Below are 27,976 nucleotides of genomic sequence, written 5' to 3' on the forward strand. Positions count from 1 at the left end.
TAAATAACTATGTCAAATGTGCACGTAATCATTTTTTAACATGTCAACATACGTGTATTCACGTGATAATAAACTGTTCAACTAAGAGTTAATTAATTTCACTTTTTAAGAGTATATGTACATACTGAGACGTTTTAAAAATTAGGAGTGTCACGAAATTTTTCTTGTAAAATTCAGGTCTCTATATATATATTTGGCCTTTTTAAATTATTAGTTTTCTAATTTTATTAAATTAAAAAAATAAATCTATCTATTTTATATTTAAAAACATTGTATATTTTTTTAGTGCAATAAAGTTAAAATATATATATAAAGACTAAATTATTGAAAGTTAAAGTATATAAGCTAACTTTAACATAATTTAATTTTAATAAAATGAAAATATAGCAACTAAATATTAAATGTGAAAAGTGATAGATATAAATGTTGACTTTGATATAATCAATAGAATAAAAATTAATTTACCATCTAGATAATGGATTTATTGTGAGGTTTTTAATATAATTAATTTCATTATTTTAGTAGTATAGTAAATATATGCACTGAAAATAGATGATCGTATTTGGATTATCTTGTGCTTTTCCTACTTATTAATGGACTTAATACTTTTTTTTTTTTTAATGAGAACTCTTAAGAATAGTAAGTAGAAAAGGTAGGTAATGGGACTAAACAGGACAGACTCAAAAGAAACTAAGGGAGAAAAATCCACCGTCAAATCACAAAACCAAAGAGGTCTCACTCATCGGACAGACTCAAAATGGTCCAAAGGGAGTCAAAAAGAAAACTAAAGTATGGAGGAGATTTGATACAACTATTGGTATCTCAATTTTTCTTTTTTACCATTGAGGGACCACGGGATCTACCTAAAAAACCAAACTTATATATATTTATATCTGAGAATTTCAACAAAATTTTAAAAATTTTTTATAAATAATATCATATTATTAAAGCAACAAATATGAAAATTTTAGAATGAAGATCAAACTATACCCATCAGATACCGTTATACCCATCTTAAAATCAATCATATTAAGTGAAAAAAAAAATCAAAAAATCAACAATAAATACTGAAAAAATTAAAACAAAATAAGTAGTAAAAACTGATAGAGAACCAGATGATTCAAATATAAAATTATAAAATTTTCATGTTTGCTTATATCCTACTTTGCTATAAAATCAGCTAGAGAGTTTATGAACATGATTAGTCATTCTTATCGTATACCTTGCTGGTTTAACTTAGCTTGGTGTTTTTTACATTTTTTCTCATATGCAAACTAAATGACAAGAACCGTCTATGGACTCCCTGTCTGAATTCTGCCTTCTGTGTTGTTAGGCATTTTTCACTACTTTTCTTAATTCATCTTCATCTATTAGTGACAAATTATCTTACGCTCTTGCATATTAATTTTAATTAATTATACATGCATGTATATTATTAGTGACAACTTATCTTATGAAACTAGGATGTCACAAACAACATAGCACAAAGAGATCTCTGAGTTTAGTTTTTAAAGGGATAAGAATTTGCGGAAGAGGATTTCAAACTTCTCCATCTGCTTGCTTGGGAGGGCCACCAAGACATTCACACCATTCTTGTCAACTATGTCTGGAAACAACAAGATAATGTCTTTCCTGTGGTACACCAGCGGGCAGCTATACCTTGGGCAACCCCATGGATACTCCACTTCTTCAAACCCTAACTTCCACCATGATGATATCAAAAACTCCCCATGTGGGAATCCTCTGTTTATCTCACCCCAATCTATGACAGATCTTGCATACTCATCGCTCATTCTCTTTGCCCCTTCTCCTACCATCTCCACCAATCTTGATATTGGTCCTTCTTCAAGTTCCTTGCACTTTGCACTTGCATATGCTGTTAAAACTGCATTTCCTGCGTATGCAGCTGGTAATGGAGGTGCCAATCTTGGCCTGATATTCACAGCATACAGAATCGTCGACACCCTCTCCATAGCTTGCCCTATTTCTTCATATGACAACGCCTTGCACCTCCAAATGTGAGCGGTCACCACGTTGAAGCCTGAAACGCGGGTATTATGGGTGCTCTTGGCTTTCTCTTTCAGATGGGAGATGTCAGTTGAGGTTAGCTTGAAAATATTGAAGTCTAGTTCTTCTTTGGAGAGGTCGAAGACCGGAGCATTTGGTTCTGCTTGGCCTAGGGGAGTGTTTAGTTTGAGCAGCTCTGGGTGGGGGAAGGTGACGCGTGGTGGAGATCGAGCGGCTAGGAGCTCACGGTCCATGCATGGGATGATGGCTAATGGTTTGCCGGCAGCTACGGCGGCCAAGTTCTCCAAGAAGGTTTTGAAGCTTATTCCATCAAATGTGACATGGTTTGTTGATGTGCCGATTGCAAAGCCTCCACAACTAAACGATGTCACCTGTAATCATATGATAATTGCTAATTCTCTGATATTCGAATTCAAGTGTCCCAGTGATTTGAGATTTAATTATAATTTTTGTTAAGGGATGAGTAATTTCTACAAATAAAACTTGGACCAATCCGCAGAATGAAAAATTGACTAATATAATCTTTATCAAAAAGAAAAAGAATATATTAACTTATGATTTTATTTTTTTTTCATCCTAATAAACATTATCAATATCGTATTAATTTTTAAGTAGACAATGATAAATTAGAAGTGTAGCTTAATCACTAGTTTTTAAGTTGTGCATTACATACACTTGTGATTTAGTTATATACATATTTCTGTTAATTTTTTGAATACAGTAAAATAATTCTAATATACCTTTTGTTATTATAATATCAAATATTCATAATATTATTTTATTCTTAGTTAAGGTTGGTTTATGTTTTATTTTTTTTATATATCTTAATTCTAATATAGAAAGTAATATAAATATAATTAAAAAATAATAATGACCAAAAAAAGTATACACATATAAATTGAAAACTGTATTAAACTTTATTATTTATCAATAATCATATATAAAATGAACGGGGTTATAATACATAATAAAATTATTATTTAAAAATTTTTTCTTAAAATAAAATTTTAAATTTAGTCATTACGACATCGGCCAATGATTTGAGACTTGATTACGATTTTTTTTTTCAATAGAGTATTTCAATTAATATCTACAAATTAAAGTGTAAATACCTGAAAAATGCATAGCGGTTGATCATCTTTGTCCAAGATATCCATAGTATTGAGGATGAGTTTCCCAAAAGCAGGATTTGGATAAACCAAGTCTCCAACCTCGTCCAGGCTGCACTCACTAGACGCCACCGCAAACCCAGCTCCACCGCCATTACAATCAATCTCTAAACGACCCGTTTCAGGGTTCATCTCGAGTCTTCCAGCCAAGAAATCATATGTGACAAGTAATTTTTCAAGAGAATTTTTTAGTTTGTCGGCCACAACATGAGGGGGAAAATCTTTATGGCATGGAAAAAAATGAAGCGTCTGGACGTCGAAGTTGAGCACTTGGTCTATATTTGATAAGAAGATGGACTTTCTCTGAGTTTGTTGGGATGGAAAAAGCAGAAAACTATCCTGGATACTGATCTTGAGGTCTTGGGGAAGATCAGAATGGGGTTTCTCGTAGAGGGTACCCATGATAATCTTGTGATGTTTGTGTAGTTTCAGGATGTAACACGTACTTATATATGTGGCAAGAGAGAAGCGAAAATTAATTTAGTTGGATGAGTTTATAGATGCAAAATAAAGAGTCATGGGCGATTTTTGGTGGAATTTTCAGATTTTGGGGATGTGAGCTTACCAAAAGAAGAAGAAGAAGAAGAAGAAGATGAAAGATAGGTAGGATCTTATCGTGTTTTTAGATTATGTTGCCACATGGGTGAGATATATAAAGCTTGTTGGAATCTCATTTATGAAGTGGTTGAGAAGGTTTGCAAAGATGTAAAGGATGGTCTGTGTCAGCTGCAAATTTTAGGTTAAGGTTTCCTTAGTTAACACTCATAATCAAGTTGTACACAGTAATAAGATTCATGGGTTGGAGCTGTGAAAAAATATATGTTAACTTTCAAGTGTAGAGAGAGCCATAGGCAGATAGTTGTTGGTCAGAATATTTAAGCCCGTCACAGGAGAGGTGATCAAAGTTTGGAAGCTGCAAAGCCAACAATTTAAAGCAGAGGTTTTGTTATGGTGTGATTATAAATATGGGTGGTTGGGTTACAGCTGGTCACTTGTAGCTAAGGAAAGTTAGCTTTCTAGCCAGTTCCCTACTCCTGGTGGTGTGGTGTGGATTGATCAGAAACTTATTATTAGGCTCTCCCATCACCATTAATTACTAATTTGCTTGCTACTAAATTTTCAACATATGTAATAATACTCCGGCTCAATAATTATTAGCTGGACCTAATTAATCATATATATCAATGCTTTGAAGCATGCATGAATACAAAGTTTATACACACTTAATCGTAGATTAGCAAGGCAAGTTTGTGAAGAGGGAGACTGTACGTATTGATAGAGATAATAACACATAAATAATAATTATGTAATGAAGTTGTGGAGATTGATGAGAGTTAAAGTTAGGTCCAACCATAGTTTGTATTTAAAATACGTAGCGATGCTCCAAAAGATGGAAAACAAGATCACGTTAGAATTTGGAACACTACGTATACTCCTCCAGAGGTACTGATGATGGGTACAGCTCGCACTTGCTACTTCTAGGGATGGCAACGGGTAGGGTACCCGCGAAATTCAGGGTACCCGCGAAATTCAGGGTACCCAAATCCGAACCCGATTATATTTACAAAATCCGAACCCGTCCCAAATCCGTTTAATATTTTATTTTTACTATCCGAACCCGTCCCGAACCCCGTTTAGCAATACCCGCACAATACCCGAACTCGATTTTTTTAATTCAATTCAATGAGAAAAACTGCCAAATAAACTACACCTAACAGTTGCACAATCCAGCAAACCCAACAGTGTGTTCAATAACAAGAACCAGCAACTCAGCAACCCAGCAAATAATGATTTATAATCATATAATCAGATTAATTCCATAAATTCTAAAAATCAACAGTATTACATTAATTAAATAGTAAATAATTAAATTTTTTAACAGTATCCAAATAATTAGATAAATAGTTCCTAAATTCTAAAAATCTTTAATAGCAACTAAAAATTTTTCAAGAACATACACACAAAAGATCTTCATTATCAAAAAATTTGATTGTAAACCTGAAGAGAGTTCCAGGAGATGTCGCCGACGCCGATTGAGGAGGGGAAGGGTTGTCTCTAGCATCAGTGAAGTGGAGGAGAGAAGCGTCAATTAAAAAGAGTAGATGTCACAGACTGGAGAGAGAGAAGGAGATATTGCCGACCGGGGAGAGGGAAGAGTTGTCTCCAACTGGGAAGTCGGAGATGTCGCCGCTGGAGAGAGAGAAGGAGATATCGCTGACTGGGGAGATCGCTGACTGGGGAGAGAAAGGAGACGTCGCCGGTGCCGACTGGGCTGCCGGCAGTCGTCAGTGAAGTGGGGGAGAGGCGTGACTGAGAACTATGGGAAGGGAAGCGAGGGAGAGAGGCGCCGACGAAGAGAGGAAAGCAGAGTAAAATGAAAAAAGGAATTAGGGATTAGGGTTACTTCACTTAGTTTTGTTAATATAGCTAATCGGGTTCGGGTAACGGGTATCCGAGCACCTATTCCCGAACCCTACCCGAATCCGAGACGGGTAGCATTTTTCAAATCCGAACCCGCCCAAATCCGTTTTATAAAAACCCAAATCCGTCCTAATAGGGTTTGGGCGGATCGGGTACCCGCAAAAACCCGCCCGACTGACATCCCTAGCTACTTCCCAGTCCCGATATCCTCAAATAAAGGTTTTTGATTTAAAATTTGAAGAGGGTATATTTGATTTATTTTTTAAAATTTATTGATAAAAAAAAAAGCTCTATTTGTATTTAAAAATAAGACATGTTTATGACTATTGGTCTTTTAAGGATTAAAATAAAATTTTTTTTTGGTCTAATTATAATTATTGAGAAAGGATTTTGATTGGCAATTCAATTAATCACCGAAGAATTTGTTTGCTGAATTGAATGATTTAGGTGTGGAGCTCCAATTACAGCAAGAACAAGTCACAATCACAGCCCAGCCGAGCCGCCCCACTCGCTCCTCATACAATCACCGCTTGAAAATATTGTTTCAAAAAGAAACACACTTTAGAATGCTTCCAGATAATGAGATAGAGAAACAACGACGAATGATATTCCAAATTAATTTGCTACAACCCAGTGTCGGTGCAAATTTAAGCATGCAGGACAGTGTTCATGCAACTTCCCCATAAGATCAATGTATTTTTTTTGCATTACACTAATTTTGTAATTCCTTGAATCGGTTTTGATGAGAATGTGGGGTGTAGGAGCTTTCATTTGGGTAACAATATTATTGTGTGAAAAAAGTTAATTTAATTGTACGGAACTCAGACCGACAAATTCCAATAGGAAAAAGAAAGCTTTGCCTTTTTAATTGCTTAAAATTTGTAGCAAAGCCTCAGCAAGAGCCATATACAGTAGTTCCCAAATGTAGTCTCATGTTCGCAGCAATGCATACACTCACCGGATAGGATACTCTTATATTTCTGCAGGAAGTGTTTACATATATTTTTATAAATTTGAAAATTATATATTCAAACAATTAATATTATTTAGTTTAATATTAAAAATGTTAAAAACCGTTTTTTATTGTTGAATTGTTACTTAAAGGTTTAATTCAATATATATATATAAACAATTTTTTTTATTAATGAATAAATTTAAAAAATGAGGTAATAAATGTAAAAAAATATATATATAATGAAAATTATGTCTAAAGTTTTGAAATCATAAAACTTGATACCACCATTTTCTTAATATTGGAAAATAATTTTATTAAAAACCATTTCTTACTTAATAAGTCTTTTTTCACAAAAGCCTAATTAAAAATTATTTAAATATTTTGGAATTTATGTAACTAAAATATACTATTGAATTTGATTTTAAAATACAAATACCTGACAAACCATATATTATAAATCTAATTAATATTTATTACATCACTATTTTAAGATTAATTTTGACAAGGAAATAAAAGAATAGTGATAAAATTTTAAAAAGAATGCCAAAATAGAAAAATAAAAATAAAAATATATTCTTAAAAGGTAGATTTTTCAATTTAATTTGTAATTGGCAAACCCTTGATTAACTTGCCAAAGAGGGAAAACCAAATCCAAATTGGACAAGCACTATTTCACCTATCTCACACTCTCTCTCTCTCTGCAAAACTATAAAGCCTGACAATCTAATTCTTTACTTTATCCACCAAACTCCTTTTCAATCTTCTGTCTTTGATCTCTCTATTCTAGGTATGCTAAACCTCAATTTATGGTTTCTCCTTCTCTCTGTTATCTCCAATTTTATGTTTTCCCAATGCAGATTTTTTGCCAATTCTGTCGGTTTACTTCTCTTTTAGCATTTTTGGTTTGCAACTGAAGAGGATGATAGAATGCAGCGTCTGTCGCTCCATATTTTCTCCCACAAGCAAAGCCATTTCCAGGGCTTACAATAAGCACAGGATTGCTGTTTCTTCCAAATCTCGGGCACTTAACGTTCTTTTGGTTGTTGGTGATTGCATTTTGGTTGGTTTCCAGGTGATCATCCGCCTCTCCCTTTCGCAATTTATTGATCTATTTAGCTTTTGCTTATTTGGGTTTCTTTTTTCCTGCCAGCCTATATTGGTTTACATGTCTAAGGTGGATGATCAATTCAAGTTTAGTCCTATAAGCGTTAACTTCTTGACTGAGGCTGCTAAAGTTCTGTTTGCTATTGTTATGCTGCTCATCCAGGTACTTTCCAATATTTCGCATTAGCTTTTTGTTGTCAATTTAGTACATTTTACTGTCTTTCTTATTTTTAGCATGTTACTCAAGCAAGCAAAACCATGGCCTCAAGAGGATAGGCTCTGTCTTAATTGTGTGACCCTGATTACTAAAATGCTATATCTTTTTGGTTGTTTGCCTTTGGCTTTTAAGCTGATTGAGTCTGACATTGTTTGTAATACTTTTTTGGCTTATTAAAAAAAAAGTCAAAAGTTAAGAGGACCAGTTTTTCAATGGGTGCTTATAAGTACTAAGCTTACAAGCTAGTTTGATAAAATACTTTACCACGACTCTCATTTAATTTTACTGTTCACATATTTAATACCATTTTAGTATTTTGAAATGCTTCTGATGTTTGACTCAGTGTTGAAGGAACAGCTTCCCATGTAAAGTTTCTTTTCCATTTGAGAATCAGAATGTTAGTATGTCAACATTTAATGTAATTGCACAAGTAAAATGGGTTTGATTATCCATTTTTTTAACATCGCACACACACAGAGCTGGGCCTTTCCCATTCTTGATGATATTGTATGATAGAAACTATCCAAAATCTTTGCCATTATAAGTGCAGGTCCTTACTCTTTTTTTTCCCCCTTTATGGTTTTAGTAAATGAGTTTTAGTAGATTTTCAATGAGTTAGTTCATTAAGACTGGTTTCATTCAGAGCACCTAGCCTTTCTATCTCTGGGTTCAGCAAATTAGTTTCAGCCAGGTCAGTTTTCCTGAACCCAGGGAGTGAAAAAGTTGTGCATGTAAGCTTCACGGACTTCCTTACGAATTGTGGTTGGAGATTTTTTTTGTATTTTGTGATTTCTTTATATTTTTCTTTCACTGTTATTCTTTTCAATTTTATTCATCTTATTCTACTCTCTCCCTTCAGGCTCGGCACAGAAAGGTTGGGGAGAAACATTTTCTCTCTTTTTCCATCTTTGTACAGGTAAGATACTGATATTTATGTTCTTTTGGAGTTTTGGTTCATCAATATTGTGATTGATGTTTGGAACCTTTTGTCAAACTTGATCAATTTTATTTTGGAATCATTATCTTGTTATTATTCTTTGGACTTATTATAAAACTATTAGTTTAACCCCCAAAAAGATTTTCCAGCTTTGAGATACTCTACAATAATGTAAATAATTTTTCAAGGCATTTTATTGTCATTTTCATATTTATTATGTAAGTTATTTAGGCCTCTGAAGTTTTCAGGTTAAAGATTCTCTTTTTTGAGTTTACCATTTTGCTGCTTGTATTTTCTTCTTGCACGTAGTCGTGCTATATTGAGCATAATAACATTTTCTGTACTTGAGATGCTCATCTTTCTTTTTTCTTTTGCTACAGGCTGCTCGAAATAACATGCTTCTTGCTGTTCCAGCTTTCCTCTATGCTATTAATAATTATTTGAAGTTTATTATGCAGGTATAGGTTTCTTACATGAATTGACGTGCATTTTTTTCGTGTTATATTATGTGATTCACTTCCTTTGGGAAAGACCTAAACCATACTTGTTCTGTTTCCTGTTAAACCACAAATTTTGAAGCTATAATTAGTCATACTAACATTTTTGGGCAGCATTGGCAATTCACACTTTTAATTATACCAAGTTTTGTCCTGCAGCTATACTTCAATCCTGCAACAGTCAAGATGCTAAGCAATCTGAAGGTAGCATACAGCAAGAAACATAAATGGAATTTTCTGAATCGTGATATTATGAGTAGAGAAACTTCCTTTTATGCTTTATTGATTTTAATTGTTATTGTTTATGCTTCCCCTAGACATCTATAGTGTAAGAATTCTTGTTCCAGATTTGTTTGACTCCAACTTTACTTTGCAATTTTCAAATGAAAGTCTGGACTTGTTCAATACTCTATCTGTAAATAGGATTTGGAAGAAAATATATAGTATAAAGTTGCTGATTATTTATTGGTTTACTTACTGTATTCCCTTCTCATTGCAGATCAGATTGATAGGCAAATCTACATGTTATTTTACCTTGTGTTACTTTTCCTTGTGAATTATTTAATCTTTCAGAGTGGATCTCAATTTTTTGCAGGTTTTAATAATTGCAGTTTTGTTGAAAATCATCATGAAGCGACGATTTTCTATTATTCAGGTGATTGGCTCTAAATTTGAAGGAGAGTTATTGCTAGGAGATTTGAAATTGCTGAGATAGTGTGTATTTCTGAACTATTCATTTAATCTGTTAATTCATTGCCTTATAACAGTGGGAGGCTCTCGCTTTGTTGCTCATTGGGATCAGTGTGAATCAGTTACGGTCTCTACCTGGCACTACTGCCATGGGCCTTTCAGTTGCAACAGGGGCATACATATATACGTTAATTTTTGTAAGTATTTTGTCAAGTTGTTAAATGTCTGATATCTAGTTGTAATTTATTGCAGACACAAAAAATTGTTGAACTGTGAAACTGGCGGTAAGAATCTTATGCTTTTAGTCGTGCATCAAATACACTCTCATGCAGCACGTATATGATGTTACGTGCAGGGGCGAAGGCAGCAATTCACTCCTTTTCTGTTGTTGTGGGGACTTGGGAAGAAAAGTGCATGCATTTACTCTTTTTTGGTTATTGTGGGGGCTAGGGATTAAAATTCTGTATATATGTGGACAGATATATGAATTCCATAAGAACTTTTCTTGGTCAATCTGTTTGAAATATGTTTAAACTATGAACATAGTTATGATGAAAGCGTGTTTGTCCAAAGTTCTACAAGGCCGAAAAGGCCAACAAGTTTAGGCCAATAAGAAGGCACATATTTGCATTTATCACATTTTAATTTCTAAATAGTAAATACCATTTGAGAATTTTGAAATTCCTCTAGCATTTCTGACAGACATGCTTCTGGAGCTATGTGCTGTCACTTTGGAGGCATAACTAAAGGGTCTGCTAATGTTCTACCTCCCATGGTTAGGAACATATCACAGATGCATATTTATCCAGCACTTTGTGGTTATGAATTACTAATCAAGAAAACTACCAAAACAAAATAAAATATTTTCTATAATTTTCCTCAAATAAGTAGTCTTAAAGTCTCTAGGATTTCTTATTATCACTTCCCCTGTAGTATAAAATGTAGTTTGGATTATGGCGCAGTTCTCACCTTAGAGCTAGCAATATTGTAAAGAATTTTGCTAGAGAATATGTTGTAAAGAATATTTTTGGACTTAATGCAGGTGACTGTTCCATCACTAGCTTCGGTCTTCAACGAATATGCCCTGAAAAGTCAGTTTGAGACCAGCATTTATCTTCAGGTGAGTTTCTGGTGCTATATCATGTAATGCTGACCTCTTGTTTTATAAGGGACCATTTCGTTGGTTGCTGCTCAGTTGGAGAGAAATTCAAAAAATCTTTGGGAGGTTGGAAATGTTGATTATGCCCTTGACTTTCAATATACTATAACCTCAGATTGTTTTCTTAATCTCTTGCAAATATCACAATATTGAAGATGGAGATTTCTGGGTCATCTTGGTTAACTCAAACTCTAGAAATTTGTGTGGATCAGAAACTTATTTTCTTAGAAACTTCGTGTTCTTCAGCTTTTGAGATCTTGAATCAATCATGACGATCTGTTATGCACTTATTGCAGAATCTCTTTCTGTATGGGTATGGGGCCATATTCAACTTCCTAGCCATCTTAATAACTGCCCTTTTTAAAGGTATGGAGATGCAGCATGCTTTTAATGGATAGTGGAGGTTATGATGAAGTATCCAACTTCATGAAGCTTCTGTTTATGTTTGATTGTGAAAATGAGTTGTTCAAATGTTACAATTGTGGATGCTAGTTCTTTTTTTTCTTTTCTTTTCTTTTTAAGTATTTGTGTGTTTGTATCTCTATGCTTTTAGGCCCTAGTAGCTTGGATATCCTGCAAGGTCACTCAAAGGCTACCATGCTTTTGATATGCAACAATGCAGCACAAGGAATTTTATCTTCTTTCTTTTTCAAATATGCAGGTAATTGATTTTATAATTTATTTTCTTTGTTATTTATTATATCTTAATTTTTAAGTGTCTTTATATTGAGCTGTTATGTTGCAAAGTTCTCCTGTAAAATGGTATGTGCTTGTAACAAAGTCCATGCTTAATCTTCAGAAGTGATATAGTTTTCAACGTGGGATGAAATTTATGTGTAAATTATGAAAAATAGAGCAATATGTAGAACCAGTCACTAGAGAGAGAGGTGGTAAACTTTTTCCTTTCTTTTCCAAATGATATTTTTTAAATATCTTAATATGTATTTTAACAAATTCATATTAAATATTATACATAGTTTATGATTTTATTTAAAAAATTTATTCCATTTAAGAACATGAGATACCAAAGAAAAAGAATTGACCAATGTTGATAGTTGGATCAAAATTTTGGATTTTGTGGATCATTGATCCTTTTTAAAAATTCTTGTAATTGTCAAATACTATGGAGAATAAATGCGACCTGGTTATTTCCATCTTCATACCACTCAGGTCATATTATCCATTTCTGATTCCTGCAGATACAATTTTGAAGAAGTACTCGTCAACTGTAGCCACAATTTTTACAGGAATAGCATCTGCTGCACTTTTTGGTCATACCCTGACTATGAATTTTATCTTAGGAATCTCTATTGTCTTTATCTCCATGCACCAGGTACATATTAAGTTTACTCATATCTTATTTATTCTTTTTCTTTTCTGCACCTTGAATTAAAATTTTTACTGTTTTTGAGGGTTTTGCGTTGGGGGGAGAAGGGTGAGATGCAGAGAGAGAGGTTACTTAACTGTCTGGAAATTTTGCTTATCTGATGTTCATGCTTCTTCAGTTCTTTTCACCACTTTCAAAGGTTAAGGATGAACCAGTGAAAGGTGGTCTGGAGATGATGGATGGTGAAAACAACCCGAGGTCGGTGCTTCTCTTTTGCTTTTCTCCATTGACCATTTATGAACAATTCTGTGATCCTTGTATAAATTCATGGCTAAAACCCCACAATCAATGTCTGAAGAAAATTTACTTCTTTTGGATGATAACCTTTAGCTGGCATCTAAACTCCAGGATGATATGTATAAATTTTAATTGTCAGTAGTTTTCTTGAAACTCAGACATTCAACCTTGTGTTGAACTGTTGATGGAACCTTCAGGTTCAATTACCTTGTCTATAAGGCATGTAAATATGGGCTCCTTGAAATAACTCATTATCTAACTAATGGTGGCCTCGTCTCTTCTTTTTATTTGGACTTCACCTATCATCATGAAAGTGAAGAATCTGACACATCATTAATGAAATTTGCTTTTTCTAAATTACTCCTCTTTTCATAGTCAAATCAATCAACATTTCATCTTCTGCTGGTAATTTATTTTAATAATTAAAGTTAATATGGGAAAGACAACAAATATATTCTTTGCTTTGAAAAGGTGAAAAAATGGACGCACCATGTGGGACTGGTGGAGTAGTTAAGGGGTCTGAACGCCATAACTAAGTTCTTACTTCTCAGACTCTCAGTTTTCACATACTAGATCCTGGAAATTATACTATTTCCCTTTGTTGTGTTTTTGGGATAAATAATAATAGATACGAACATGATATACACTCTTTTCTAGTAGAAGGGAAGTCTTAGTTTTCTTATCATTAAAAGCTTCTGTTTATTTTCTGATCTTGCATTGATCATGATTGATAATCTGACATGTAAAAAATTGCTGAGAAAGCTGGTTGACCCAATATCTCTATTAATTTTCCAGATCCAAGGATGCATCCTACATAAATATGACAGCAGGAGCAAACGAGGATGTAAGAGCATTACTTTAATGCTTGTTAAAAATTTATTTCTGAGATACCGACCAATCCAAAGGTGTTCTATTGTCTTTTTGGCTATTCTCCAGGCTAGTCATCGAGTTCAACATGATGAAAAGGAGCCACTTCTTCCCATCTAAAGTTTACTATGGGTATGGATTCAAACTGATGCTTTGGATGTCAAAGTTGCAATTTTTTCTGTTAGCTTGGCTCTGTCCTATAGTGAAATAATAAGGCGCTGTTGCAGGAGATATTGCTTATTAGAGCTTTGACTAATAACGAAAGGCTAGTCCCTCAATAAAGATTCATGTTAACATAAAGGCCTATTTAGGTTATTAGTGATAAGTGCGAAGAAATGCTAACAAGAAAAACCTTTCCAGGTTAATTGCGTTTGCACATAATGCACAAGATATGGTGCCTGTCAATCATCAAGGCTAGTCCTTCAATAGATTGTTTATGTCTTGTATAGTTTCCCACATGTTAAAGCCTAGCAGAATCCATATGTGGCAAATATTTCAAAAAGAAAAGAAAAAGTGAAATGATCTCAAATAAATGATGAGCAATGATTAGAAATGCTTTGAAGCTATTGGAAACTACAGGTTGATGAAAAAGATATATTGATGAAATTGATATGTCATTGCAGGGAGCAGTCCGTATGTCCATTTCTAGGCAGATTTTACTGATAGAGAAAAAAAAAGGGAAATTTACTATTTAGTGCCTAAGTTTTTATAGCAAGTAATAATTTGATCTCTGAATTTTAGAAATACACTTAGGTTCTTCCACCAATTTTACTTGTAGTATTTTAAACTAAATTACTGTGAAGTCCCTTGAATTGTAATTATTCACAGTTTGATCTCATAATTGTAGCTAATTATAAAATTGAGGGATAAGAACTGTTAATAATAGCATTATCAAGGACTAAATGGTAAATTAATTTTAAAAACTAAATGCAACATGGACGGAAATATCTGAATGTATGATTGCAGCAAAAGCGTAGGAGTAAATTGTCTAATTTCCAAAATATAGGAATCAAATCGTTATTGATGATAATATTTAGGAACTAAATAGTAAATTTCCCTTGAAAAATCAGCAGAAGAGATTCTTTATTTCATTTCGATGTCAGTTCAGTGTCCATGGGAGCCCACAACAAACATTCGAGTAAGCCATGTGCCAGACATGCTTAGAGCATTAGACGCCATTGAGCACCTGGATTCTGCAGGAATAGAAAAGAATTGAGAATTTATACATAAATATAGCAATTTTTGCAAGCTGTATATGCTATGTTTAAAAAACTATTCTTGTGATGACTTCATATCTGTTAAACTCTTTCAGGAGTTTTGGTAGAGTAAAATGTCTTGAATCCCATATTGTGAAAATGTTGATGTATATTGCGGTCTCTGGAAATCATGGATTATTGTGGAGAACTAGCAATCAAGAATCCAACAATTTCACTTGTGTTTCTCTTTCATTTTCTTCATGCCTGCAAAATAGATAAGGGAAAATTACTATGTGGTTCCTAAATTTCAGCGAAATTAATTAATTGGTTTTTATAATTCTTAGAGACAATTAAAATATCCCCATTATGTTAAAATACAACTATTTGATACTTCTGTTAATAATTTCTAATAGATTTTATTAGTCTTTAATAAAAAGTCATAAATACCCTTTTTAATTGAGAAATTTAACTAGGATTAAGTAGTTAAATCGAAAATCAAAGGAAACCAATCAAACCGATATATATCTAATCTTAAAGAAACCTTATCTCCACTCTTTCTCCCATTTTCAATCTCATCTCTCTCACCCTCCTTCAGTTCTTCCCAAACGCATCTGAAATGCTTCTAGAGCATCAGCTTTATCTTCTCTATCCTATCCAGCTCATTTATTTTCGATGTTGTCAGATCCTCGAAATATCTTCATCTGCGCTGTCATTTTTGCAGTCTAGTTAATGGTCGATAGTTGATGGCCGCTCTCTTCAACAATGGCCGCCCCCTCCCTCAATCTGATGGACAGACAATGGTTATGTTTTTTTTGTTGTTTCATATATCAAGATTTTGGGTTTGTAAGGACTTGGGATATGGCGTTTCTTAGTGTGGTTGTTTGGGTTTACGGTGGGTTTATGGATATGTTGTTTATGGGGGTTATGTAGGTTTATGTATTAACAAATTATTGTTTGAATGAGATTTATCCCTGTTCACACATCCACCCATGACTCATTCTCAGGGATGATATGAGACTGAAACAAAACCCAAAACCAAAAGCTTGTTCCTCTTCATTTGACCCCAGATCTCTTCACCCAATTTCTCTGTGGAAGGACTTGCCTCCTTTTCTTTCTTTCTTTCTTTTTTTTTTTTTCTTTTGGACTTTCGCTAGACACGTACAATTATGAGAACATGCAGAGAGTGAGGACATGAAGATGCTGGTGAAGAAATGGTGGGACATACAACGATGAGTCATTGGACTACAAGAAACCTGCAGCAGACGGGGATGCCGAGCCAGTGAACTTACAACCTTTCATTGCAGCTCTTTCCGAAGCTGGTGCTCGTCAATACGTCACAGTTCCATCAATTGCTTGAAGAGTTCATAGGAGCTGTATTTAATTTATTTATAAAATCTAAAGTTTAGTTTTTTTAGATTATTGTTTGAATTGATAATGCATAGTTTTCTGGGTTTGATTTAAATTTGGATCATTTTCTATCTTTATACAGTTGAATGTTCTTTAGCCTCTAAAATTTAGTTTTTTAAGCTTATTTTTCATGATGGACTAAATTCCGAATAGAACATGAGTTATGGTTGGGGTTATTTTTGAAATTTATAATTACTATCTCTTTTGACCGATAACTTCCTTCCTCCTTTGATTAGTTTAATGGAGTTATTAACATTGATGAAATTTTTAATTTATTCTAAAAATTATAAAAACTAACTAGTTAATTTTGCTATAATATAGGGCCTATAATAATTTTTCCAATAGATAAATCAGTGTCACCTGTTTCAAACAGCAAAGCACTGGTGTAACTTGCATTAATGAAGTGTGTTACGTAATTTCCTTGGAAAGCCATGCACGACAACATTATGCATGGGATGAAGCTTTTTGGAAGTGTAGTATGAGTTTTTAAAGTAATAGGTTCCTTAACGAGCAAAGTTTTTTATGAGGTTTCAAAACTTTAACTTTCCTAATCCGTCAAAATGGAGCTTTGGGAGATTTTGATACCTTACATATGGAGTTTGCTGCTTTTTAACTTTAATTATGGAGATCTATTGAGGTGCAAGTGGTTTGCATCTATATAGACTTGTGGTAGTTTTTGTAATGCTGAACTGATATGCATACCATTCATTTCATTTATGAATATCTCCACAGGTAAGAAATAATATGCCTTTATTTAAAATACCCGAATAAATAAGTAGCTTTTGAAATATAAAAGAGAAAGAATCCAACCTCTCAAATTGGTTTTGACACCAATTTTAGTTAAAACTAGTTCAATATCATTTTCTACACAACAAATGACTGCCTAGCCTGCAGTACAGAATATAGTCACACCAAACAATAGCCAATGACTAAACAAAAACAATACTATATTTTTATCCAATAATCCACTGTGCAAGATGAGTCAAATATGGTTCATGTCTAATTCACATCTATTAGACTTGCATTCTGAGCCGAGATGGGTTTCTTGATCTCCACTGCTTGGACTTCTCTGAGCTGAGTGAGACATCCGAGGGTTCTTCTAGCTTTGCAATACAGGTGGAGTCCCTTCCTGTATCCAACATATGCTTGAACAGCAGAAGAGGCCAGCATCCTTTGCAAAACACCTGGTTTCATTCTTCTAACCTCAACTGTCGCTGCTCTCTCTCTCTCTCCTTTAATCATTTTTTAGAATTAACAAAGCAGGTATTTGCTGCCGAAAGAATTGTAATTTATCTGTGCAACCATTGCATTCTTCTGTCTCATTTTCAAATTTGTTATTGTATAGATACGTCAATGCCTTTATCCAATCCAATACATGTAACTTGCTTCAGGTATTAAAAATCAGACCTGGAGTAGTTCCGGTAGAAGCAGCAAACATTCTCTGAGACATTTATCAAGGAACAAATCATGATATTGGATAGCATTTCCTTGGCTTCAACAACCACTCACCAAGGAAATTTAAGAAACAACCTCGTAAAAGCTAAATGTCCCTACAGAAGAGCAGATATACAGTGGCAACTAGTTTCTTCAGACGCATCTGTCAACTAGTTTGAAAAAGAAGAAAGAAGAAGAAGCAGACATATCCCTCAACTTGTTCTGTTGCGTGCATGTGGCAGAAAAAGAAAAAGCACTAGGGATGTTGCATTTTATTTGCAGGTAACACAAGACTCCACCAAGTTTCTTCAGCTAGCAGACAAAGAAGACTAGTCCATCCAAGTTGGCAACGATTTTCTTTTCGGCTTTTGAGTCTCCTTGGGCAGCAATCTTCTGCAATTCAATATATGGCCAAGACAAATACACAATAAGCTTAATATACCGTGATTTTTAAAAAGAAAAAAATAAATTGCTATAATCTGAATTCTGAGCAAAAAACATGAGGTAGATCTCTCGACAGTTGTTAACAGCAACAATAACACCATATCAGCTCCTCACTGTTGTTAAGAGAATTAATTCAAGGCCACAGCAATTTCCACCCTCGGCTCTTCATCGTAGTAAGGCAAAAATGTTGTTAAAGAACTAAAACGAAAACAGAAGTGCTCATAATATATATATATATATAAAGAAACAACTACAACAATGCTGTAGATAGTGTCACTATAAATCTTTTCTCAAGAATGCATACTCACAACTACAACAATGCTATAGATAGTGTCACTATAAATCTTTTCTCAAGAATGCATACTCACATTCTAGTTATCAGATTTGAGCAGATACTCCAGTGCATTCAACCTAAACCATCTATAGCTGCAAGCCCACCACTACAATAAAAATTAGAACTCTATGTTTTTTCGGCTCAGCATTGCTTTCAGTTCAGCTAAGCAACAATCATGTTAAGGAATTGTTTTTTTGTACTTGAATTTATTTCACTATACGATAGCCCAGAACAGTAATATTTCACCCTTGCTGATAACTTGAAACAAAGTTTGTATTGAATGATGTCATCGAGCTTCTTCACATTTTGGAACAGCTTTCCAAAATCATATAAATAATTTGATGTTGTAGCTCAATGCTATCATACTGCCACTCATTAAATCCTCCTGGTTTTATAGGCAGTATAAGCCAACAGCAATGGAATTGCAAGGCTATAGCCCGGAAAATGGAACAATGGGTTCATCTCATAAGCTTTCATAAGGGCTCTGCAAGCCTGCGGGAAACAAAACTCTGATTCAGAACAGACAATGGAAATCAAATCCAGTGAACACTGATAATACACTTTTACTATGTAGTCCCCATAAACATTGTCTCAAGCAGTAAAGGCCTAATGGAGAAATCAAATAATGGTGCATGAATGGTTTGAAGTGCAAATTTCTTTTCTGTTACTCTAAAAATACCAGAGACCAATAAAAAACTATACACACACACACACATTGTTCTACTCTTAATGCAGTGTCAAAATTATACAACCAACTTGGTTTGAATCCTAGAACGTGTTGAGGCTTTCTGTTGAATGCTTGATATCTTGAAACCTACTGAGATGTAAAGCTGGTAGTTATTTCCTTCCTGTTTATTGTTTCTTCCCCCATGCTTGTCATCTATTTAATCTATACTACAAGCTTCAGAAACAAAGCAGTCCTGATTTCATCCATCTTTCTACCCTGTAATTCAAGCTTTCCTAATTCCAGTTCCCAAGCATAAGATACCCAGCCCATGAATTTCAAGCTACTATCACTTTGGTAAGAGGAAGGCTTAGCTGATATACTTCATGTTATTTTCTCATAAACATGGAACTCATGCTGGCAAGTGTTATGATACCATAAAGGACAGAAGTTTGTTTTAGTAATTCACCACTTCAAACGTCCTGCTAAACTCAGGAAAGCAAACAACCGATCCTCTACGCATTGCAATTTGATAAAATATGTTGCATATATACACAGATATCTTTTCACACTAAGTTGAATAGGAATTTAAACTTACCATCAGATGTTTCCAATAGATTCCCAAGCAAACGACCAATATAACTTTCCGAATCCACCTATGACCAACATATAATTTCAGTCTTTTATCTCCTTGTTTATCAAGCATCTGAGTATGCATCTGACTGGAATCATCATCTTCTTTCTTCCCTGAAAGTGATAGAAAATATTCCTTGAACATACCTCTTTCAGCAGCCAATGCCCCAGCAACCAAAGTAGCAGGCAAAACCACAAAGATGAGATGGGGAAGGACAACAACCATTACATCTGGAGATCCAATATACTGATGTTTTTTGTTGTCATTGGATGATCTCACTACCCAACCCATGTAGGTCATATACCCCTTATCTTCACCATCTGAGAAAACTTGCCCGATAAACCAGGGACATAACAAAAGGTAGATTAAATATCCTAAAATACCAAACCAAGCAATTGGAATCCTGCAGAGGTCTTGTAAAACCCATGCTACACCATTAAAGAAGCCTTTTTCAACACTAAAAGACCTGTAAGAATACTGCTTCTTTGAAAATACGAGAAGAACTCTTGGAATAAGCAGAACAGATAACAACAAATAGATAACAGACCAGAATATTGGGTAATACAAGGCAGCCCATTGACAACCCATTACAAAAAATTCCTTCCATGTCCATGAGATCTTAGCAGTTAAACCATTTACTGAAAATGGCCTTAGTTCAGTCAAAGTTGATCTTCCCTTTATGTCAATCACTTCTATTTGCAGCCAAAATCTATCAGGAGACGGATCATCAAAGGCTTTGTGATTCCAAGGAGCTGCATAAAAATCTCCTCTGGACATATCTCCCACCACCTTCGTCATGGGTGTTTCCATGACAATGTCCAGAGTTCCAGGTCTTGCATCATAGATCCTGGCCACAGCAGAAACAATTGGAGAGACAGAAAAAACAAGAGCTCTGACTGTCTCATAAGATGAAGGGACCATATGTTGACATTCATACTTTTGACGCCATGAAGATGTTGACATGAAGCGTGAATCTAGTGGAAATGTGGGCAATACAATAGTTTTTTTGGCTCCTGACTTAAAATCAACATCCAAATATGAAACATGACCTCTGTCAATAGCTATAATCCGCATGGCTCTACTTTTCCTCCAGTCACCCATCTCCCACTCCCAGAACTCCTCAGCTGGTGGAGCTCCAAATGAACAGTTTTTAGTAGTTCCAGATGGTCTTTGATGCATATTTAACTGGAAAAACTTCTGTGAGGAAAAAAAGTTTTGACTGGCCATTGACTGGTGGTGTCGTTTTAAATTCTTACCAAACCTAGTATGAAGATGTCCACACAGATAAGCTGATATGGAATGATTAAGAAAAATATCTTTCAGGCTCTTCCCAGAATGTGAGGAAGCAGAGAATGAAAGTGGAAAATGTCCAAAAGTTATCTTAGTTACAGTTTTATTTGATTGAGAATCCCATTGTGATAGCTGAGAATCTATCTGAGTTAATAGTTTGTCAGTGGGATGTCCAAAAAGATTTATGGGGCCTCGTAAACCAACAGAACTTGTCGTGTCCAACCCAACAAAAAGATGTTTGCGCTCACCAGTCTGCAAGAAGAACATAAAGGACAAAGATGAGAGATAGTATATAAAATATTATCCTTGTCATTGAACAAGAAGACAAAACTGCATTTTCACCCCTGGCTTCATAAAATTGTCGTTCAATGATAAGCAAGAAGTTACTTAAGAGTTCGAAAGTTTCATTTAGTTGAAGGTTTTCCAAAGTGAGCATAAGTGCCTCATAGAACTGATAACACATTAATCATACTCTGTCCGTTCCACTGGTTAGAGAAGCATAACAAGTGAAAATCTTAAGGATGAAGAAATTGTTGCACAATAGTGAGCTAAAGTGAGGTATGAAAATTTTCATTCATTTCTTCCTTTCTTTCTTCATTTTTCTTTTTTTAATTTAAGTTTGAATGGAAGTGAGAAGAATATTAAAGTAACTAACAGAAAGTATTGAGATCATGAAAAAACAATATTACTTGATGGACATTATTCCTGGAAACAAATAATGTAAGCAATTACCAAGATGAAAAGAACAGTTTGGCTGCCAAAATAAAAAATAAAAAAAATAAAAGAAAAATACAACATAGATGAAATCAAACTTCAAAGGATTTAATAAATCATGACTGCAAATGTGACTGGTAGACATGTTGCATGAAGCGATTAATAAATATAAACCTATTGTAGTGGGAGGAACATACCTCAACTGTAACACTGTTGACTTTTCTGCTTCTTTCTAACTGCCCATTAATGCTGTACTTCGAAAAGAAATCAAATGAACTGCCAACAACAGGTACTCCAAAACTGTCATGATTTCCTCTGAGATCATAGAATATGCTCTTATCAAGTCCACTTCTCTTCACAACATCTTCCATTACATTTTTGTACTCTAGCCACTCAACTTCATTTTGTTTCATTATTAACAGGTCTTTGCTTTTCCCATCTGGAAAAGAGATAAATAATCAACAATGTATTTTGAGGAATTCAATCCAGACATCATCATTGGTAAAGGAAGTTTGAAAGTGAGAACCCCATATATTTGGCATAATTCCATATAAACAAATGTAAAATTAATCAGAAGGGAGAAAAATCCGTTTCTTGTCTAACAGTATCTTACAGTACAATGGCAGTACAAGGAGATCAGTGAAGAGAGCTTGCATTACTAAAACCATGACCAAAAGATAAAATATCATGAATCTGGGAATTATAACTCTAAGAAAGGAAGCATGGAGTGATTCATCGTAATGTATGGAAAAGAAATAAAGAAAATGAATTTTTAAGAACCACGTCTAGCTGAGAAAGAAACATTTTAAGAAATGAACCGCTGAATGCAGCTAGTTTCTCTTGGGTACCTAGAACTAGCATGAAAAGAAGCAGACTTGGGGGTTTATTGAGCTAGTCGAGTGAGTAAAATGTCAAGCTGGAGCTCAAATCAATTCTAAAACTTGACTCAATGAGATAACCAAAACACTATAGCTCAACTCAATAATTAAACTAAAAGTTCAAAAAAAACTCAAATATAAATTATAAGCTTGAATTAGAGATCATAATTTTGTTTAATTATTAACATATATGGATAAAAGTGTAATTTCAGATACAGTGATTTCTGAGTTATTTTTTTCCATAAAAATTTAACAGTTTAGCTTAACTTGTTAGATACCATCAATATGAATTCACTCTCTCTCTATTCTGGAACAGCGAAGAATATCCTTTGAGAACTCAAAACTAATCCCTAAATATCATTATGAAATTATTGCTTGGTTTTTTAATCCTCACAAGTTCCACTGATCTTTGGTGCCATATTTCCAAGAAACAAGCATTAGAAGACTAATTTGAACGGATACATGCCAATAAGTCCCAGCTGCCAATCCAAATCAAGTAAATTTATATGAGATAGTCACTTTAAATCTCGATTCATAATTCATTTCTTGACCATCAACAAATTGATCAATGTACAAACAGAAATGTATAAAATAACCCACAATTGCTTTGCTTGTATTTTCGTTCAATCAGTCACGACGTAACAAGAAATTAATGAACATTTACACGTCGAAAAATACCTGTGAGATCACCAGTGATGAGTACGAGAGAAGGGTTAACCATTTGAAGAGCAGGACCCACGATCTTCTTGAAGTCAAGGGCTCTATCAGGGTGATGGACACTGAAATGGAGATCAGAGAGCTGCACCACCCATATCACTGATTCGGGGCCTCCTTTCACTTCTATCACCCTGCCATCCCATTTTTTGGGTTGTGAGGAAACCAATTGCTCTGCTTCTTCTTCTCCGACTTCTTGATGTGCAGCATGTGAAGTGATAGGAATAGAGATCAAGAGGCATAAGAGTATCAAAACTAGAATACCCATGTCCCCAATCCGTAAAATTTCTCTCGTTGCTTATTACGAAGCTAGGGACTCGGCTAACAAGTCAGTTAACCACTAGTCGTGGGCTAAAAACTATAAAGATGTAGGCTTTTATTCTCTGCAGAGAGGTTAAAAAAAGCTAGAACCTTTGCCCACTCCCATTGTGCCACCTGGGCTACCGAGATAGCACCTCTTTTTTATTTTCTAGCCTATTTTTTATGTGCCTCTCTTGTTCTTTCTCTTCCACCTCACTGGTAGTAGAGCAGCAATAAGCTAGGAGAAAGCTAGAAAGGCTGAAGCTTCACTCTTATTGCGGGTTAGTGATTTTCTTTTCTGAATTTCTCTATCCATGTACATGTAGGTTAAATTTATTCTGAATTTCTCTGTCTATTTACTTGTATATTGATCTTGCACCGTATAACCTCTGATTATTTATAGGCTGAATCCCTAAAAAATAAAGTTGATCTAGGGGCAAAGAGAGAGAGAGAGAGAGAGAGAGAAGTAGGGAAAAAAATCCATTTTCTGACTTGATATTCTATCAATCAAGAAAACAAGGAAGAAACCATATTTCAATGATTAATTATATTGTTCCTTCGTCAAGAGTTTTAGATAATTCTAATCCTCAGACAAAGGTTTTGGAGTTCTCGATGTCTTTGCCAGGACCTAAAATTTATTTCAAGAACATGTTTAATGGTCTTCAATTCGTGCAAGAAGTGAGGAAAGAGCACTAGCATGTTCTTTGCATTGTAGACGGTTCTGAATTCTAATGTTTTGTCAGAATGTCTGCTTATAGTTCATGGCTTGTTTAGTGGGGGCGAAGATGCTGAGTTCTGGTTTTTTATTGATGGAGAGTGAAGTCTCTGAAAGATCATGTATAACTCTCACATCGTATGCAGAGCAGAAATGGTGCATTGAGCCTAATTTTAGTGGACGTACAACAAAGGTTGGCATAAAGTCTTCCCCTTTTCTCATTAAGAGGTATACTTCAAACCTTTTGGACATGTATATTATCAAAGGAATTTTCTTCATGTGGATCCATGACCATGACATCGTATTGCAGTGTTCACAATGAAGACAGTCAAGTATCAACATTTAAGAAAATTCCAATAGTCACTGATTTTTGGTACCAAGTGATTACAATTCCAATCTAAGTGGATATCTGAAAGAAGAGATCTTTAGGTTACTTATAGAATGTCTATCCATGATTTTAGGATTCCAACGAAATATGAGTTGGTTTGTTGGTTTACTGACATTTCATCCTGTTCCTTTTTTTCTCTTTTTATTTGCTTCATTAAGTTGCATTTTATTGTTCTTGTTTTTGACAGTGGTCAAAGGTTTATGATTCTATAAACATCATATTCCTTATGTAACAAATTGGGTTATTATCTCCACAATTACAAACCTGTTATAAGATGTCCAGTTTAGTATCCTTGTGAAATCATGCAAATTTAAATCATGCCACTGATTCTCCTGCTCTGAAACAGGTTTCAATTGAGAAAGCATGATTGGAGAATATTATTTGCTTTGGACACAGGAGGATTATCTGGAAATGGTGGACAAGATAATCTTGATGGTGAAAGTGGTCTTGGTGGTACTCGATTGGGAAGGATAGTAAGTGCAGGTGGCCAACGACTACTTCAGAAGCTGAATTCAGCAAGAAAAAACTTCCCCATGAAGATTTTTCTCCTCCTATTGGGTTTCTACACTGCAAATGCGCTTTCTACAATTCTTGGACAGACAGGTGACTGGGATGTATTGGTAGCAGGTGTTGTGGTTGCTGCCATTGAAGGGATTGGTATGCTAATGTACAGAAAGCCCTCTTCTCTATCAACTGGGCGGTTGCAGTCTTTTGTGGTGATGATGAACTATTGGAAAGCAGGAGTGTGCTTAGGACTTTTTGTAGATGCATTTAAATTGGGTAGTTGAACTCCTCATCCTCTTTGACTCATCCTTCCCCCTGAGGTTCTTTTTCAGAGAATTTGACTGTTGTATCCCTAGTTCAATTGATCAATTATCAATATCCATGCTTCAAGTGTAATTACTGTCTCATTTGATTGATTGCCTCTATTGCTATTATTGTTCACTGCACACGCAAACAAAGATTCCAGTTTATGTAGTTGGTTGGAGTCGGAAATCAACACAGATAGAAGATGTTTTATATCCTTTTGACATGGGATGTAGGCTGATGAAAGAGATTGAATGCCATTGAAATGATTCATCACTTGGAGACTTTGTTTTGTTGTTAGACATGGGTGCTGATTGGTATAACCCTCTTGCAGGCACGGTGAACTTAAGGTGGGTAACAATTCCTGCAACTCAAACCGGCAATTTTGTCCAATAATGCTAAGAGGAGTTAATAATGCTGGTGGCATCAAGATAACCAAGGCTAAGAGGATAAATATTAAAAACTCTAGTAATTATGAGCTCAGGAACTAATAATGGTGGCGGCTAGCTGAAAATTCATTTCCAAGAGCAAAAAGAACATGCTGCTACACAAAGTCACATAATTAAAGAAAATGAGAAGAAAAGGCATAAAAAGAAAAAAGAAAAGGTGAAGATGAGGTTGGAGAGTAGTACTAGATAATGGAATCAACAAAATCTTGATGCAATGGATCTGAAAGCCATAGTTTGGTAAGATGTTGAGGAGAAGAGAATTGTCTGTGAAATTGTTCAACAACCCAAATAGTAGCTTCAGCTTTAGCAGGATCAATAATATCCTCCAACGCCTTGTTCTCGTCGTTTGAGCCAATTCTTGATTCATCCCACTCTCTTAAAAGCTTGTGGGTGAGATAATGCAACGGCTGCTCATGCCTTTGCTTAATGGAGTTGGCTAATCCTTGCCAGCTGATGAAGGAAATTTCTGTCACTGTACCAATACTAGCACTTGTTGGAATCGGAATATGTTTCATGAGCTGCTGATATTTTTCTGCCTTTGTTGCCGTCATCATCATCATCTCTGTATTGTTACAAGCTTTTTCCAAAAACTTTGACATAATCAGAAATTTCTTTTTTGTTGTTTTTTTTTATAAAAAAAAAATGCTAAAACGATATGCATGCCAAGAATCCATGAGTGCGGATGGAAAAGTAAGATTAGTTGTGATTGATGGTTGGGTCTAAACTCATTTGTAGGTGAAATCGATGATTAATTATGAATTTAAAAATAAATTAATGTATATATAGACGTGAGTTGATATATATATATATATAAAGGTAAGTCTTTAGCGTATTTAAATGCATACACGCAATTAATTCAATGATGGTTTTATCTCGACGGGTTATGTTTAACTTTGACAAAATATAAATAAATTAAGTGAAATATCTAAGAAGAATAGTAGAATTATTGTTCAAAAGTGAAAGATGTATGAATCTCAGTGGGGCATATTTAAAAATTCACTTTCTTTAGCTTAAGCATTTGAAATCTAAAACTGATTTTAATTATCATCCACCACCATCTTTGCTTATCAAATTTATTTTTGCCTCCTATATTATATATATATTCTAAAATTTGTATTCTTAGAATCTCAATTTCATTCCTACAAAATTATGAAAAAATGGGAAAGGTAAAGTAATTATGGAGTTGTTATCATTCCTAAATAAATGGCTAATGAAAAGGGATTTGATATTTTTATACCTGATTTTGCCTTGAATGCTTTGGCTTTGGCTTTGGCTTTGGCTTTTCCTTTTCCTTCCCCATCAATCATATTATTTCTGTTAATTTTGCATCTTTGTTTTCCCATGTAAATTCCTCTATTACTTCTCTGAACATTTAATAAATCGTCAGACTCTGTTCCTGAATCTGTTAAGTAAAGATGGTCATTATGCAAAGGAACACATCTCCTCAACATTTCAATGTGTTGTAAAGAGAAGAAAAAGGGATTGAAAGAAGAAGAAGAAGATGGTTAATAGATTTCAGAAATTTAATTTATTTTTTCTTAAGGCATATAATTACCAAAACGTAAATGGGGTAAGTGAGGTCCACCTCTTGTGCATGTACAACAAATGTTCATTATCATCAGTATTATTCTTTTTCTTTTTCATTTTAGTCCTTGCTTTCTCCTTAATTACCACACAATATAAAATATATAGGTATTCTAATTTAATATTCCATTGCAGATTAATTAATATTTTCATTACTTCAATTAAAAATAATAAAATAAAATCATTTATTATCTGGATTGGTACACACATGTTCAATGTTGTCATTGTTTTGGTATGGTATTTTATTTTATTTTATTTTTTTTCATTTCAAATATATAAACAATATTAATTTATTTATACAAATAATTCATTATTTAATTTAATTTAATAGTAATAAATATATATGCCTAAAATGG

General features: G+C 34.3%; 5 protein-coding genes across 9 annotated transcripts; 2 read left to right on the forward strand and 3 right to left on the reverse strand.

Moving 5' to 3' along the window:
• Positions 1-1,091: 1,091 nt before the first annotated feature.
• On the reverse strand, positions 1,092-4,111 carry LOC110627748 (fatty alcohol:caffeoyl-CoA acyltransferase). The gene is made up of 2 exons (XM_021774107.2): positions 3,141-4,111; positions 1,092-2,399 (listed from the first exon to the last, which is right to left on the reverse strand). The coding sequence occupies exons 1-2, from the start codon at positions 3,597-3,599 to the stop codon at positions 1,509-1,511; spliced, it is 1,350 nt and encodes a 449-aa protein (XP_021629799.1). The 5' UTR covers positions 3,600-4,111; the 3' UTR covers positions 1,092-1,508.
• A 3,086-nt stretch (positions 4,112-7,197) lies between these two features.
• On the forward strand, positions 7,198-16,346 carry LOC110628910 (CMP-sialic acid transporter 3). 3 transcript variants are annotated; one of them, XM_021775739.2, is made up of 16 exons: positions 7,198-7,360; positions 7,431-7,645; positions 7,724-7,840; positions 8,754-8,810; positions 9,212-9,289; positions 9,488-9,532; positions 9,924-9,983; positions 10,096-10,215; positions 11,061-11,138; positions 11,474-11,543; positions 11,731-11,838; positions 12,377-12,510; positions 12,683-12,762; positions 13,597-13,645; positions 13,738-13,800; positions 14,292-16,346. In XM_021775739.2, the coding sequence occupies exons 2-15, from the start codon at positions 7,493-7,495 to the stop codon at positions 13,786-13,788; spliced, it is 1,200 nt and encodes a 399-aa protein (XP_021631431.1). In that variant the 5' UTR covers positions 7,198-7,360; positions 7,431-7,492; the 3' UTR covers positions 13,789-13,800; positions 14,292-16,346. The 3 variants fall into 3 exon arrangements, with proteins under 3 accessions (XP_021631431.1, XP_021631432.1, XP_021631433.1); XM_021775740.2 differs by having other exon boundaries at positions 7,468-7,645; XM_021775741.2 differs by lacking the exons at positions 13,597-13,645; positions 13,738-13,800; positions 14,292-16,346 and having other exon boundaries at positions 12,612-12,742.
• Positions 16,347-17,629: 1,283 nt separating this feature from the next.
• LOC110627724 (putative metallophosphoesterase At3g03305) lies at positions 17,630-23,789 on the reverse strand. 2 transcript variants are annotated; one of them, XR_002489912.2, is made up of 5 exons: positions 23,342-23,789; positions 21,983-22,224; positions 19,746-21,323; positions 18,518-18,975; positions 17,630-18,098 (listed from the first exon to the last, which is right to left on the reverse strand). XR_002489912.2 is itself a non-coding variant. In XM_021774078.2 (4 exons), the coding sequence occupies exons 1-4, from the start codon at positions 23,643-23,645 to the stop codon at positions 18,859-18,861; spliced, it is 2,241 nt and encodes a 746-aa protein (XP_021629770.1). In that variant the 5' UTR covers positions 23,646-23,789; the 3' UTR covers positions 17,696-18,858. The 2 variants fall into 2 exon arrangements, 1 of the variants encoding a protein (XP_021629770.1); XM_021774078.2 differs by having other exon boundaries at positions 17,696-18,975.
• A 25-nt stretch (positions 23,790-23,814) lies between these two features.
• LOC110627725 (ycf20-like protein) lies at positions 23,815-25,680 on the forward strand. 2 transcript variants are annotated; one of them, XM_021774079.2, is made up of 3 exons: positions 23,815-23,958; positions 24,436-24,620; positions 25,127-25,680. In XM_021774079.2, exons 2-3 carry the CDS (start codon positions 24,439-24,441, stop codon positions 25,566-25,568), a joined length of 624 nt encoding a protein of 207 aa, XP_021629771.1. In that variant the 5' UTR covers positions 23,815-23,958; positions 24,436-24,438; the 3' UTR covers positions 25,569-25,680. The 2 variants fall into 2 exon arrangements, with proteins under 2 accessions (XP_021629771.1, XP_021629772.1); XM_021774080.2 differs by having other exon boundaries at positions 23,822-23,958; positions 24,421-24,620.
• Positions 25,681-26,082: 402 nt separating this feature from the next.
• Positions 26,083-27,689, reverse strand: LOC110627727 (protein RDM1). The gene is made up of 2 exons (XM_043948934.1): positions 27,274-27,689; positions 26,083-26,661 (listed from the first exon to the last, which is right to left on the reverse strand). Exons 1-2 carry the CDS (start codon positions 27,485-27,487, stop codon positions 26,219-26,221), a joined length of 657 nt encoding a protein of 218 aa, XP_043804869.1. The 5' UTR covers positions 27,488-27,689; the 3' UTR covers positions 26,083-26,218.
• Between the last annotated feature and the right edge of the window lie 287 nt (positions 27,690-27,976).

Source organism: Manihot esculenta, chromosome 12, assembly GCF_001659605.2.
Source record: "Manihot esculenta cultivar AM560-2 chromosome 12, M.esculenta_v8, whole genome shotgun sequence".
In the NCBI taxonomy this organism is placed as follows: domain Eukaryota; kingdom Viridiplantae; phylum Streptophyta; class Magnoliopsida; order Malpighiales; family Euphorbiaceae; genus Manihot; species Manihot esculenta.